Below are 15,211 nucleotides of genomic sequence, written 5' to 3' on the forward strand. Positions count from 1 at the left end.
TCATGCTCAGAATATCGATTTAGGGTTCGTACAATGGGGTAGTTGACCAACTGAAAGAGAACGGGGAGAAATCAATGAGAGACGGCGTAAAGTTTTCTGGGAAACAGTAGAATGGGGCGTGTCGTGACGAGTACATCGCACGCCGCTGTGTTTTTACGTAAAATACCACATTCGAAAACACAATAAAGTTCTGTGCAAAAATTAGAGCTCCAAATGAGTTAAAAGTGAGCAACAGACATAAGTATACGTTGGTTAATCGAAAATGATTCAGGTGAGTACAAGATTCGATATAGAACAATCGAATATTGTCTTTTAGAATACGTACATACGTAGGATTAGAATATTATAGACATTGTTATTATTAGGAAGTTGATTTTCAAAATAATACACTATATAGTGAAGAAATAAAAACTTTTATAGTAATAATTATAACTATAAATTAATATATATCACAATAAATAATAATTTGATTAAAAATGGAAGTTATCACTTGTACAAAGTTATAATTTATATAAATAATTAGAAAATTATTATTTCTACGTATTAAAATTGATTATAATCCATTCACCAACGGTTTGAGCTAACAATTTTTTAGAAAAAACGTTGAGAAGGATTAAATTGTGTTGTGGAGTACTATAAACCTTCCCTTCCTCGAAAGTGGAAATTAATAAAAAATAACTAACCTCAGTTATAAATAAATTGGTCAATTTCAAACAAAACAGTTCTATGTATACTTGCAATAATTTTCCAACTATCTACAAATGAAAATATTGCTATAGCTGTAATTTTTACTCTACCGAACAGGACTTTTTTCATAAATAATTTGAAACAACTTTACGAAAAAGTTGTTTAGAACTAATTCGAAGTATATAAATTAATATATATCTTATTTTTTTCATTTCTATAGCTGTAATATTTAGTCTACCGGACAGGACTGGTTTCATGGCTTGAGTTTTTGACAAAAATAGACGTTTTTAAACTTTTTTTATAAATAATCGCAAACAATTTTGCGAAAAAGTTGTTTAGAACTAATTCGAAGTATATATATTAATATATATCTGTTTTTTTTCATTTCTATAGCTGTAATATTTAGTCTACCGGACAGGACTGGTTTCATGGCTTGAGTTTTTGACAAAAATAGACGTTTTTAAACTTTTTTTATAAATAATCGCAAACAATTTTGCGAAAAAGTTGTTTAGAACTAATTCGAAGTATATAAATTAATATATATCTTATTTTTTTCATTTCTATAGCTGTAATATTTAGTCTACCGGACAGGACTGGTTTCATGGCTTGAGTTTTTGACAAAAATAGACGTTTTTAAACTTTTTTTATAAATAATCGCAAACAATTTTGCGAAAAAGTTGTTTAGAACTAATTCGAAGTATATATATTAATATATATCTTATTTTTTTCATTTCTATAGCTGTAATATTTACTCTACCGAACAGGACTTTTTTCATAAATAATTTGAAACAACTTTACGAAAAAGTTGTTTAGAACTAATTCGAAGTATATAAATTAATATATATCTTATTTTTTTCATTTCTATAGCTGTAATATTTAGTCTACCGGACAGGACTGGTTTCATGGCTTGAGTTTTTGACAAAAATAGACGTTTTTAAACTTTTTTTATAAATAATCGCAAACAATTTTGCGAAAAAGTTGTTTAGAACTAATTCGAAGTATATATATTAATATATATCTGTTTTTTTTCATTTCTATAGCTGTAATATTTAGTCTACCGGACAGGACTGGTTTCATGGCTTGAGTTTTTGACAAAAATAGACGTTTTTAAACTTTTTTTATAAATAATCGCAAACAATTTTGCGAAAAAGTTGTTTAGAACTAATTCGAAGTATATAAATTAATATATATCTTATTTTTTTCATTTCTATAGCTGTAATATTTAGTCTACCGGACAGGACTGGTTTCATGGCTTGAGTTTTTGACAAAAATAGACGTTTTTAAACTTTTTTTATAAATAATCGCAAACAATTTTGCGAAAAAGTTGTTTAGAACTAATTCGAAGTATATAAATTAATATATATCTTATTTTTTTCATTTCTATAGCTGTAATATTTACTCTACCGAACAGGACTTTTTTCATAAATAATTTGAAACAACTTTACGAAAAAGTTGTTTAGAACTAATTCGAAGTATATAAATTAATATATATCTTATTTTTTTCATTTCTATAGCTGTAATATTTAGTCTACCGGACAGGACTGGTTTCATGGCTTGAGTTTTTGACAAAAATAGACGTTTTTAAACTTTTTTTATAAATAATCGCAAACAATTTTGCGAAAAAGTTGTTTAGAACTAATTCGAAGTATATATATTAATATATATCTGTTTTTTTTTCATTTCTATAGCTGTAATATTTAGTCTACCGGACAGGACTGGTTTCATGGCTTGAGTTTTTGACAAAAATAGACGTTTTTAAACTTTTTTTATAAATAATCGCAAACAATTTTGCGAAAAAGTTGTTTAGAACTAATTCGAAGTATATAAATTAATATATATCTTATTTTTTTCATTTCTATAGCTGTAATATTTAGTCTACCGGACAGGACTGGTTTCATGGCTTGAGTTTTTGACAAAAATAGACGTTTTTAAACTTTTTTTATAAATAATCGCAAACAATTTTGCGAAAAAGTTGTTTAGAACTAATTCGAAGTATATAAATTAATATATATCTTATTTTTTTCATTTCTATAGCTGTAATATTTACTCTACCGAACAGGACTTTTTTCATAAATAATTTGAAACAACTTTACGAAAAAGTTGTTTAGAACTAATTCGAAGTATATAAATTAATATATATCTTATTTTTTTCATTTCTATAGCTGTAATATTTAGTCTACCGGACAGGACTGGTTTCATGGCTTGAGTTTTTGACAAAAATAGACGTTTTTAAACTTTTTTTATAAATAATCGCAAACAATTTTGCGAAAAAGTTGTTTAGAACTAATTCGAAGTATATATATTAATATATATCTGTTTTTTTTCATTTCTATAGCTGTAATATTTAGTCTACCGGACAGGACTGGTTTCATGGCTTGAGTTTTTGACAAAAATAGACGTTTTTAAACTTTTTTTATAAATAATCGCAAACAATTTTGCGAAAAAGTTGTTTAGAACTAATTCGAAGTATATAAATTAATATATATCTTATTTTTTTCATTTCTATAGCTGTAATATTTAGTCTACCGGACAGGACTGGTTTCATGGCTTGAGTTTTTGACAAAAATAGACGTTTTTAAACTTTTTTTATAAATAATCGCAAACAATTTTGCGAAAAAGTTGTTTAGAACTAATTCGAAGTATATATATTAATATATATCTTATTTTTTTCATTTCTATAGCTGTAATATTTAGTCTACCGGACAGGACTGGTTTCATGGCTTGAGTTTTTGACAAAAATAGACGTTTTTAAACTTTTTTTATAAATAATCGCAAACAATTTTGCGAAAAAGTTGTTTAGAACTAATTCGAAGTATATAAATTAATATATATCTTATTTTTTTCATTTCTATAGCTGTAATATTTAGTCTACCGGACAGGACTGGTTTCATGGCTTGAGTTTTTGACAAAAATAGACGTTTTTAAACTTTTTTTATAAATAATCGCAAACAATTTTGCGAAAAAGTTGTTTAGAACTAATTCGAAGTATATATATATTAATATATATCTGTTTTTTTTCATTTCTATAGCTGTAATATTTAGTCTACCGGACAGGACTGGTTTCATGGCTTGAGTTTTTGACAAAAATAGACGTTTTTAAACTTTTTTTATAAATAATCGCAAACAATTTTGCGAAAAAGTTGTTTAGAACTAATTCGAAGTATATAAATTAATATATATCTTATTTTTTTCATTTCTATAGCTGTAATATTTAGTCTACCGGACAGGACTGGTTTCATGGCTTGAGTTTTTGACAAAAATAGACGTTTTTAAACTTTTTTTATAAATAATCGCAAACAATTTTGCGAAAAAGTTGTTTAGAACTAATTCGAAGTATATATATTAATATATATCTTATTTTTTTCATTTCTATAGCTGTAATATTTAGTCTACCGGACAGGACTGGTTTCATGGCTTGAGTTTTTGACAAAAATAGACGTTTTTAAACTTTTTTTATAAATAATCGCAAACAATTTTGCGAAAAAGTTGTTTAGAACTAATTCGAAGTATATAAATTAATATATATCTTATTTTTTTCATTTCTATAGCTGTAATATTTAGTCTACCGGACAGGACTGGTTTCATGGCTTGAGTTTTTGACAAAAATAGACGTTTTTAAACTTTTTTTATAAATAATCGCAAACAATTTTGCGAAAAAGTTGTTTAGAACTAATTCGAAGTATATATATTAATATATATCTTATTTTTTTCATTTCTATAGCTGTAATATTTAGTCTACCGGACAGGACTGGTTTCATGGCTTGAGTTTTTGACAAAAATAGACGTTTTTAAACTTTTTTTATAAATAATCGCAAACAATTTTGCGAAAAAGTTGTTTAGAACTAATTCGAAGTATATAAATTAATATATATCTTATTTTTTTCATTTCTATAGCTGTAATATTTAGTCTACCGGACAGGACTGGTTTCATGGCTTGAGTTTTTGACAAAAATAGACGTTTTTAAACTTTTTTTATAAATAATCGCAAACAATTTTGCGAAAAAGTTGTTTAGAACTAATTCGAAGTATATATATTAATATATATCTTATTTTTTTCATTTCTATAGCTGTAATATTTAGTCTACCGGACAGGACTGGTTTCATGGCTTGAGTTTTTGACAAAAATAGACGTTTTTAAACTTTTTTTATAAATAATCGCAAACAATTTTGCGAAAAAGTTGTTTAGAACTAATTCGAAGTATATAAATTAATATATATCTTATTTTTTTCATTTCTATAGCTGTAATATTTAGTCTACCGGACAGGACTGGTTTCATGGCTTGAGTTTTTGACAAAAATAGACGTTTTTAAACTTTTTTTATAAATAATCGCAAACAATTTTGCGAAAAAGTTGTTTAGAACTAATTCGAAGTATATATATTAATATATATCTGTTTTTTTTCATTTCTATAGCTGTAATATTTAGTCTACCGGACAGGACTGGTTTCATGGCTTGAGTTTTTGACAAAAATAGACGTTTTTAAACTTTTTTTATAAATAATCGCAAACAATTTTGCGAAAAAGTTGTTTAGAACTAATTCGAAGTATATAAATTAATATATATCTTATTTTTTTCATTTCTATAGCTGTAATATTTAGTCTACCGGACAGGACTGGTTTCATGGCTTGAGTTTTTGACAAAAATAGACGTTTTTAAACTTTTTTTATAAATAATCGCAAACAATTTTGCGAAAAAGTTGTTTAGAACTAATTCGAAGTATATAAATTAATATATATCTTATTTTTTTCATTTCTATAGCTGTAATATTTAGTCTACCGGACAGGACTGGTTTCATGGCTTGAGTTTTTGACAAAAATAGACGTTTTTAAACTTTTTTTATAAATAATCGCAAACAATTTTGCGAAAAAGTTGTTTAGAACTAATTCGAAGTATATAAATTAATATATATCTTATTTTTTTCATTTCTATAGCTGTAATATTTAGTCTACCGGACAGGACTGGTTTCATGGCTTGAGTTTTTGACAAAAATAGACGTTTTTAAACTTTTTTTATAAATAATCGCAAACAATTTTGCGAAAAAGTTGTTTAGAACTAATTCGAAGTATATAAATTAATATATATCTTATTTTTTTCATTTCTATAGCTGTAATATTTAGTCTACCGGACAGGACTGGTTTCATGGCTTGAGTTTTTGACAAAAATAGACGTTTTTAAACTTTTTTTATAAATAATCGCAAACAATTTTGCGAAAAAGTTGTTTAGAACTAATTCGAAGTATATAAATTAATATATATCTTATTTTTTTCATTTCTATAGCTGTAATATTTAGTCTACCGGACAGGACTGGTTTCATGGCTTGAGTTTTTGACAAAAATAGACGTTTTTTAACTTTTTTTATAAATAATCGCAAACAATTTTGCGAAAAAGTTGTTTAGAACTAATTCGAAGTATATAAATTAATATATATCTTATTTTTTTCATTTCTATAGTTGTAATATTTAGTCTACCGGACAGCACTGGTTTCATGGCTTGAGTTTTTGACAAAAATTGACGTTTTTAAACTTTTTTTAAAAATAATCGCAAACAATTTTGCGAAAAAGTTGTTTAGAACTAATTTGAAGTATATAAATTAATATATATCTTATTTTTTTCATTTCTATAGTTGTAATATTTAGTCTACCGGACAGCACTGGTTTCATGGCTTGAGTTTTTGACAAAAATAGACGTTTTTTAACTTTTTTTATAAATAATCGCAAACAATTTTGCGAAAAAGTTGTTTAGAACTAATTCGAAGTATATAAATTAATATATATCTTATTTTTTTCATTTCTATAGCTGTAATATTTAGTCTACCGGACAGGACTGGTTTCATGGCTTGAGTTTTTGACAAAAATAGACGTTTTTAAACTTTTTTTATAAATAATCGCAAACAATTTTGCGAAAAAGTTGTTTAGAACTAATTTGAAGTATATAAATTAATATATATCTTATTTTTTTCATTTCTATAGTTGTAATATTTAGTCTACCGGACAGCACTGGTTTCATGGCTTGAGTTTTTGACAAAAATAGACGTTTTTAAACTTTTTTTATAAATAATCGCAAACAATTTTGCGAAAAAGTTGTTTAGAACTAATTCGAAGTATATAAATTAATATATATCTTATTTTTTTCATTTCTATAGCTGTAATATTTAGTCTACCGGACAGGACTGGTTTCATGGCTTGAGTTTTTGACAAAAATAGACGTTTTTAAACTTTTTTTATAAATAATCGCAAACAATTTTGCGAAAAAGTTGTTTAGAACTAATTCGAAGTATATATATTAATATATATCTTATTTTTTTCATTTCTATAGTTGTAATATTTAGTCTACCGGACAGCACTGGTTTCATGGCTTGAGTTTTTGACAAAAATAGACGTTTTTAAACTTTTTTTATAAATAATCGCAAACAATTTTGCGAAAAAGTTGTTTAGAACTAATTCGAAGTATATAAATTAATATATATCTTATTTTTTTCATTTCTATAGCTGTAATATTTAGTCTACCGGACAGGACTGGTTTCATGGCTTGAGTTTTTGACAAAAATAGACGTTTTTAAACTTTTTTTATAAATAATCGCAAACAATTTTGCGAAAAAGTTGTTTAGAACTAATTCGAAGTATATATATTAATATATATCTGTTTTTTTTCATTTCTATAGCTGTAATATTTAGTCTACCGGACAGGACTGGTTTCATGGCTTGAGTTTTTGACAAAAATAGACGTTTTTAAATTTTTTTTATAAATAATCGCAAACAATTTTGCGAAAAAGTTGTTTAGAACTAATTCGAAGTATATAAATTAATATATATCTTATTTTTTTCATTTCTATAGCTGTAATATTTAGTCTACCGGACAGGACTGGTTTCATGGCTTGAGTTTTTGACAAAAATAGACGTTTTTAAACTTTTTTTATAAATAATCGCAAACAATTTTGCGAAAAAGTTGTTTAGAACTAATTCGAAGTATATAAATTAATATATATCTTATTTTTTTCATTTCTATAGCTGTAATATTTAGTCTACCGGACAGGACTGGTTTCATGGCTTGAGTTTTTGACAAAAATAGACGTTTTTAAACTTTTTTTATAAATAATCGCAAACAATTTTGCGAAAAAGTTGTTTAGAACTAATTCGAAGTATATAAATTAATATATATCTTATTTTTTTCATTTCTATAGCTGTAATATTTAGTCTACCGGACAGGACTGGTTTCATGGCTTGAGTTTTTGACAAAAATAGACGTTTTTAAACTTTTTTTATAAATAATCGCAAACAATTTTGCGAAAAAGTTGTTTAGAACTAATTCGAAGTATATAAATTAATATATATCTTATTTTTTTCATTTCTATAGCTGTAATATTTAGTCTACCGGACAGGACTGGTTTCATGGCTTGAGTTTTTGACAAAAATAGACGTTTTTAAACTTTTTTTATAAATAATCGCAAACAATTTTGCGAAAAAGTTGTTTAGAACTAATTCGAAGTATATAAATTAATATATATCTTATTTTTTTCATTTCTATAGCTGTAATATTTAGTCTACCGGACAGGACTGGTTTCATGGCTTGAGTTTTTGACAAAAATAGACGTTTTTTAACTTTTTTTATAAATAATCGCAAACAATTTTGCGAAAAAGTTGTTTAGAACTAATTCGAAGTATATAAATTAATATATATCTTATTTTTTTCATTTCTATAGTTGTAATATTTAGTCTACCGGACAGCACTGGTTTCATGGCTTGAGTTTTTGACAAAAATTGACGTTTTTAAACTTTTTTTAAAAATAATCGCAAACAATTTTGCGAAAAAGTTGTTTAGAACTAATTTGAAGTATATAAATTAATATATATCTTATTTTTTTCATTTCTATAGTTGTAATATTTAGTCTACCGGACAGCACTGGTTTCATGGCTTGAGTTTTTGACAAAAATAGACGTTTTTTAACTTTTTTTATAAATAATCGCAAACAATTTTGCGAAAAAGTTGTTTAGAACTAATTCGAAGTATATAAATTAATATATATCTTATTTTTTTCATTTCTATAGCTGTAATATTTAGTCTACCGGACAGGACTGGTTTCATGGCTTGAGTTTTTGACAAAAATAGACGTTTTTAAACTTTTTTTATAAATAATCGCAAACAATTTTGCGAAAAAGTTGTTTAGAACTAATTTGAAGTATATAAATTAATATATATCTTATTTTTTTCATTTCTATAGTTGTAATATTTAGTCTACCGGACAGCACTGGTTTCATGGCTTGAGTTTTTGACAAAAATAGACGTTTTTAAACTTTTTTTATAAATAATCGCAAACAATTTTGCGAAAAAGTTGTTTAGAACTAATTCGAAGTATATAAATTAATATATATCTTATTTTTTTCATTTCTATAGCTGTAATATTTAGTCTACCGGACAGGACTGGTTTCATGGCTTGAGTTTTTGACAAAAATAGACGTTTTTAAACTTTTTTTATAAATAATCGCAAACAATTTTGCGAAAAAGTTGTTTAGAACTAATTCGAAGTATATATATATTAATATATATCTGTTTTTTTTCATTTCTATAGCTGTAATATTTAGTCTACCGGACAGGACTGGTTTCATGGCTTGAGTTTTTGACAAAAATAGACGTTTTTAAACTTTTTTTATAAATAATCGCAAACAATTTTGCGAAAAAGTTGTTTAGAACTAATTCGAAGTATATAAATTAATATATATCTTATTTTTTTCATTTCTATAGCTGTAATATTTAGTCTACCGGACAGGACTGGTTTCATGGCTTGAGTTTTTGACAAAAATAGACGTTTTTAAACTTTTTTTATAAATAATCGCAAACAATTTTGCGAAAAAGTTGTTTAGAACTAATTCGAAGTATATATATTAATATATATCTTATTTTTTTCATTTCTATAGCTGTAATATTTAGTCTACCGGACAGAACTGGTTTCATGGCTTGAGTTTTTGACAAAAATAGACGTTTTTAAACTTTTTTTATAAATAATCGCAAACAATTTTGCGAAAAAGTTGTTTAGAACTAATTCGAAGTATATAAATTAATATATATCTTATTTTTTTCATTTCTATAGCTGTAATATTTAGTCTACCGGACAGGACTGGTTTCATGGCTTGAGTTTTTGACAAAAATAGACGTTTTTAAACTTTTTTTATAAATAATCGCAAACAATTTTGCGAAAAAGTTGTTTAGAACTAATTCGAAGTATATAAATTAATATATATCTTATTTTTTTCATTTCTATAGCTGTAATATTTAGTCTACCGGACAGGACTGGTTTCATGGCTTGAGTTTTTGACAAAAATAGACGTTTTTTAACTTTTTTTATAAATAATCGCAAACAATTTTGCGAAAAAGTTGTTTAGAACTAATTCGAAGTATATAAATTAATATATATCTTATTTTTTTCATTTCTATAGTTGTAATATTTAGTCTACCGGACAGCACTGGTTTCATGGCTTGAGTTTTTGACAAAAATTGACGTTTTTAAACTTTTTTTAAAAATAATCGCAAACAATTTTGCGAAAAAGTTGTTTAGAACTAATTCGAAGTATATAAATTAATATATATCTTATTTTTTTCATTTCTATAGCTGTAATATTTAGTCTACCGGACAGGACTGGTTTCATGGCTTGAGTTTTTGACAAAAATAGACGTTTTTAAACTTTTTTTATAAATAATCGCAAACAATTTTGCGAAAAAGTTGTTTAGAACTAATTCGAAGTATATATATTAATATATATCTTATTTTTTTCATTTCTATAGCTGTAATATTTAGTCTACCGGACAGAACTGGTTTCATGGCTTGAGTTTTTGACAAAAATAGACGTTTTTAAACTTTTTTTATAAATAATCGCAAACAATTTTGCGAAAAAGTTGTTTAGAACTAATTCGAAGTATATAAATTAATATATATCTTATTTTTTTCATTTCTATAGCTGTAATATTTAGTCTACCGGACAGGACTGGTTTCATGGCTTGAGTTTTTGACAAAAATAGACGTTTTTAAACTTTTTTTATAAATAATCGCAAACAATTTTGCGAAAAAGTTGTTTAGAACTAATTCGAAGTATATAAATTAATATATATCTTATTTTTTTCATTTCTATAGCTGTAATATTTAGTCTACCGGACAGGACTGGTTTCATGGCTTGAGTTTTTGACAAAAATAGACGTTTTTTAACTTTTTTTATAAATAATCGCAAACAATTTTGCGAAAAAGTTGTTTAGAACTAATTCGAAGTATATAAATTAATATATATCTTATTTTTTTCATTTCTATAGTTGTAATATTTAGTCTACCGGACAGCACTGGTTTCATGGCTTGAGTTTTTGACAAAAATTGACGTTTTTAAACTTTTTTTAAAAATAATCGCAAACAATTTTGCGAAAAAGTTGTTTAGAACTAATTTGAAGTATATAAATTAATATATATCTTATTTTTTTCATTTCTATAGTTGTAATATTTAGTCTACCGGACAGCACTGGTTTCATGGCTTGAGTTTTTGACAAAAATAGACGTTTTTTAACTTTTTTTATAAATAATCGCAAACAATTTTGCGAAAAAGTTGTTTAGAACTAATTCGAAGTATATAAATTAATATATATCTCATTTTTCTTTATTTCTTTAGACGTAATATTTACCCTGATGGACAGGACCGGCTTCACTGCCTATGTCTTAGATAAAGAATCCCATATGATTTAATAGGATTTCTATATGAGATCGATTTCGATCTTTATAATTGAAAGAACATATATTATAGATAAAAATATAGTGATAATGAAATTACAATATGTAATTATAACATTATATTCTCTCTACCAATTTCGAATAATAATCGTCGCCTATTTGGTTCTATTGGTTTCCAGGATATTCCAAACATCTGAAGTGGAAGTGGGACACTGATTTTTGACTTCCATGTGCACTTTGTTCCACAACAACTCCATCGGGTTGAGGTCGGGTGATTGTGACGGCGAAATCATTACTTTCAGTACATACTTCCTTTATTATTTTTTCAAGTACTCTTTGCATGGCTTCGAGAAATGCTTGGGATCGTTGTCATGCTTGAGGATGAAGGCTGGCTCAAAATTGCTTCAATTTTTACCAGATTTTCAGTCGCCCTTCATTCTAAGCATCCCCAAACCATCAACGAGCTTCGAGATGTATTTTACAGACAGGATTATACATGGATCTATAAAACCTTTTTTCTGTTATCTGCTCACAAACACTCTTCTCTTCTTTAGCCTACTGCAAAGTATTTTTGATGTCTTAAAAGTGGTTTATCTATTGCCACTGTCCCAAAAACATCAGGTTCTCTTAGTTTCCTAGAAAATTTTTAATTCGCGACTGAATATTTGAAAATAACGGGATTATGGTCAAGGTTTTAATGAGGCTTTCGAAAATCTTCAAAATAAACTATAGTAGAAATAGAAGTTTTCAAACTACTTGTTCCCAACCCTTTCAACTCGAAAAAAAAAAACAAAATTACAGTTCATGTATCTTCTTCTTGAATTTGCCTTAATAATGAATTTTGAAATAGTGAATTTACACATATTTAATTCTACAAGTCTTGAAGACTTCTCTTCACTTAATCTTTTCATTTGCATGCCCTTTTCTTCTTTTCCCTCCAATACCATTCTCACAATTCTCTGCTGTAACAATCTGACAGTTATTCCTAATTATCTACGTCTTCTCCAGATACCTTTAGTCATATATCCTCCTGAGGGGTTATCCTTTCCCATATTTCTAGTTTATTATCACCTTCTTTATCAAAATCTGATGCATATAGAACTGATGTTATTACAATGATTTCATACACTCTGATTTTGACTGCTATTGTATTTTTCCTTCAGTATTTTCAGCATCAGTCTATTCACAATGAGTAGACTGTTCATTTCGTCAATAATATTGTCAAGCTCCTACATTTTCTCTTCTTCTTTAATCGTATTTATTTCCTTTTATCAGTTTTCAGGTTTCATATACATCCCCCAAGAAGTTTAAACATTTTACAAAGAATTATTTCTTTTTCTGTACCCACGACACCAACCATCATCGTTCCACGATTTCTTGTAATTTCTGTATCAATGTCTTCTTGGTTGTGGATTCAAACCAGAAGATAAATTATTTGGAAAAGCCTGTCTTGTAACATCTTTCCAAAATTTATTTGTTGTATGTCCCAATTGATCCATGTTCCATCGAAATAAAATATATTTCTTCGTGTTTTTTTTTTTCAGCAAAAACTTCTTTCAAAAGCTTTCACTCAGTTCAGGGTGATCCTTATAATCCTGTTGAAAATTCTTCGCCCATTTGAAATTTTTAGATTACAACTTGGGTTTTATTGACACGATCCTACAACAATCACGTTGAATATATACATAAATGAGTTTTGGTGCTCGTTGCAACTAATTCAATTCAATTCATTTCTTTTGCGATATTTTGAAAAAAAAGAGCCATAAATTCGACTAATAAGATAGTTAATCTAACTTTAGAATATTTCTAGAAGATATATTATAATAATTATATACCTATTCTAGTTCGGACTGTAACCATATTTAGTTATAAAACAAATTATTGCTTCTCTACAATTGTTTTTTTTTTGAAATTATGTCACAAGTAGACTACAATCAAACATAAATGACTATACATCATCGAAATATATCTCTACAACACCTAAATATTTACATTTCTTGTAATAATTGTAATAGCGTAGGACAAACATCTCAATATTTAGAAAATAGATCACAAAGTCATCAAGATCATAAATCTAAACGACCGTTCGATATTGTTATGTACATTTGTTTCAGTGAATCAGCATGGAAACAACTGTGATTTTATCGAGGACTTATTCATCAAGAATCGTTCCTTACAAAACGAATTTTCGAAGTCCGAGATTCAAAACACGTCATGAAGTTAAGATGAGTGTAAGTTTAAATCACAGTATAGCAAATTTCAGCGAAATAAGAGAGAATTTCAATCATTCGAACGAAACGAACATGTCATATTGGAACCAAAGCGATTTTTTTCACAACTTGACCAATAATTCTGAATTAGAATACGATTATCAAATGGTTAATAGTACAGGTAAGAATGATTTGTGGAGTAGCTGTAAAGAATGGACACCGGCACAACATAACCTCTTCCAAACTGCTAACTTCTTCTTCGCAGCAGCGTTTCTTGTACCAGGAAGTTTTAAACAAAGTGTTCTTTTAGTTAGGTGAGTTATTTTTTATCGTATTACTTCAAATATATTGGAAGTTCTGACTCCGTTTAATTCGTATGGTAAATTAAAAATGGCTGGGTATCGTGCAGGATTACGCACTTTGGTTCCCGCAATTTTGTGAACACGACCTTCTTGGTTGAAAAACGGTTTTTGATTTCTTGATAGTACGTTGTTTTGTCTGTGTTATAAAACGCTATTACCAAATGATCTAAGACCAAACAAATCTCACATTAACATGTCGAAAGTGCTTTTTTTGACAGCTGCGTGACAATAAGGATTTCTTTCCATCTAGCCTATCCGTGAATCAAGTAATACATCGCGAAAATCTGCGTCCAGACCTCGCGAATAATTGTATACTGCATCGCTATTCTTGCGCGTTGAGCTTAACGCAGTTTTTAGCTTCCAGTTTTGAATATTCGAACATCTAGGGAGCTAGAACTGCTAAACGCCTGGATAAATCGTACAAGCGTATATGTAATAGAGAACAAACAACACCGAGAGTTGTACCGAGCTGTGCAAGTGTTGTACCAAACTCGTAGCAGCTCAGCATTGTTTTCGTACTCATTTTGAAGTTAATCGCTATCAGCCAGTGTCTATTGTTAATTCAATAAAGTTATGGTTGACAAATTTTGAGTCTATCGGTGCAAAAATTTGCTAAAGAGGTGGCAGTACGCGAATGTTGATCGCATGACGGATGTTTCATGATGAAACCCGCGAATGTCGTTCTTGGATTTGTCTGTATCTTGAAGCCAAAATTGTACCATCACCCTTACAAAATTCAAGGGGCTCAGGCATTAAACCAAAAAGGTTTAACTGCTCAACTGCAATTCTGCGAAACCTCTGGGAGAGTGACAAAGCTTCACTCAGTGGATTGATCAAAACCATCATTAACTTCTTCACCCAGCCAAGGAGGATCAAGATGAATGGATATGAATGACAGAGAAGATTGGAAAGGATTGAGGATCGAACGAAAACGATTTTGCCGACTAACTGCAATCCTGCGAAACGTTTTTGTGCATGGCTGAAGAAAATGAGAAGCTTGTTCACAATCTCTGAATAAGCGACAAAATTTCACTTACGGGGGTGATGAAAACCATCATCAACTTCTTCATCTAGTCAAGGAGGATCAAGATGAATGGATATGAATGACAGAGAAGATTGGAAAGGATTGAGGATCGAACGAAAACGATTTTGCCGACTAACTGCAATCCTGCGAAACGTTTTTGTGCATGGCTGAAGAAAATGAGTAGCTTGTTCACAACCTCTGAATAAGCGACAAAACTTCACTTAC

General features: G+C 27.8%; 1 protein-coding gene across 1 annotated transcript in view; it reads left to right on the forward strand.

The window, feature by feature from the left end:
- Nucleotides 1-98: 98 nt before the first annotated feature.
- LOC130899466 (blood vessel epicardial substance-B-like) overlaps nucleotides 99-15,211 on the forward strand; it is a 31,807-nt gene continuing 16,694 nt past the window's right edge. Inside the window, exons 1-2 of the mRNA XM_057809417.1 lie at nucleotides 99-271; nucleotides 13,505-13,914. Of these exons, the coding sequence (XP_057665400.1) occupies nucleotides 13,514-13,914 (401 nt within the window). The 5' untranslated portion in view covers nucleotides 99-271; nucleotides 13,505-13,513. The remainder of the gene's footprint in view (nucleotides 272-13,504; nucleotides 13,915-15,211) is intronic.

The sequence above is a fragment of the Diorhabda carinulata genome, chromosome 11 (genome assembly GCF_026250575.1).
Source record: "Diorhabda carinulata isolate Delta chromosome 11, icDioCari1.1, whole genome shotgun sequence".
Classification (NCBI taxonomy): domain Eukaryota; kingdom Metazoa; phylum Arthropoda; class Insecta; order Coleoptera; family Chrysomelidae; genus Diorhabda; species Diorhabda carinulata.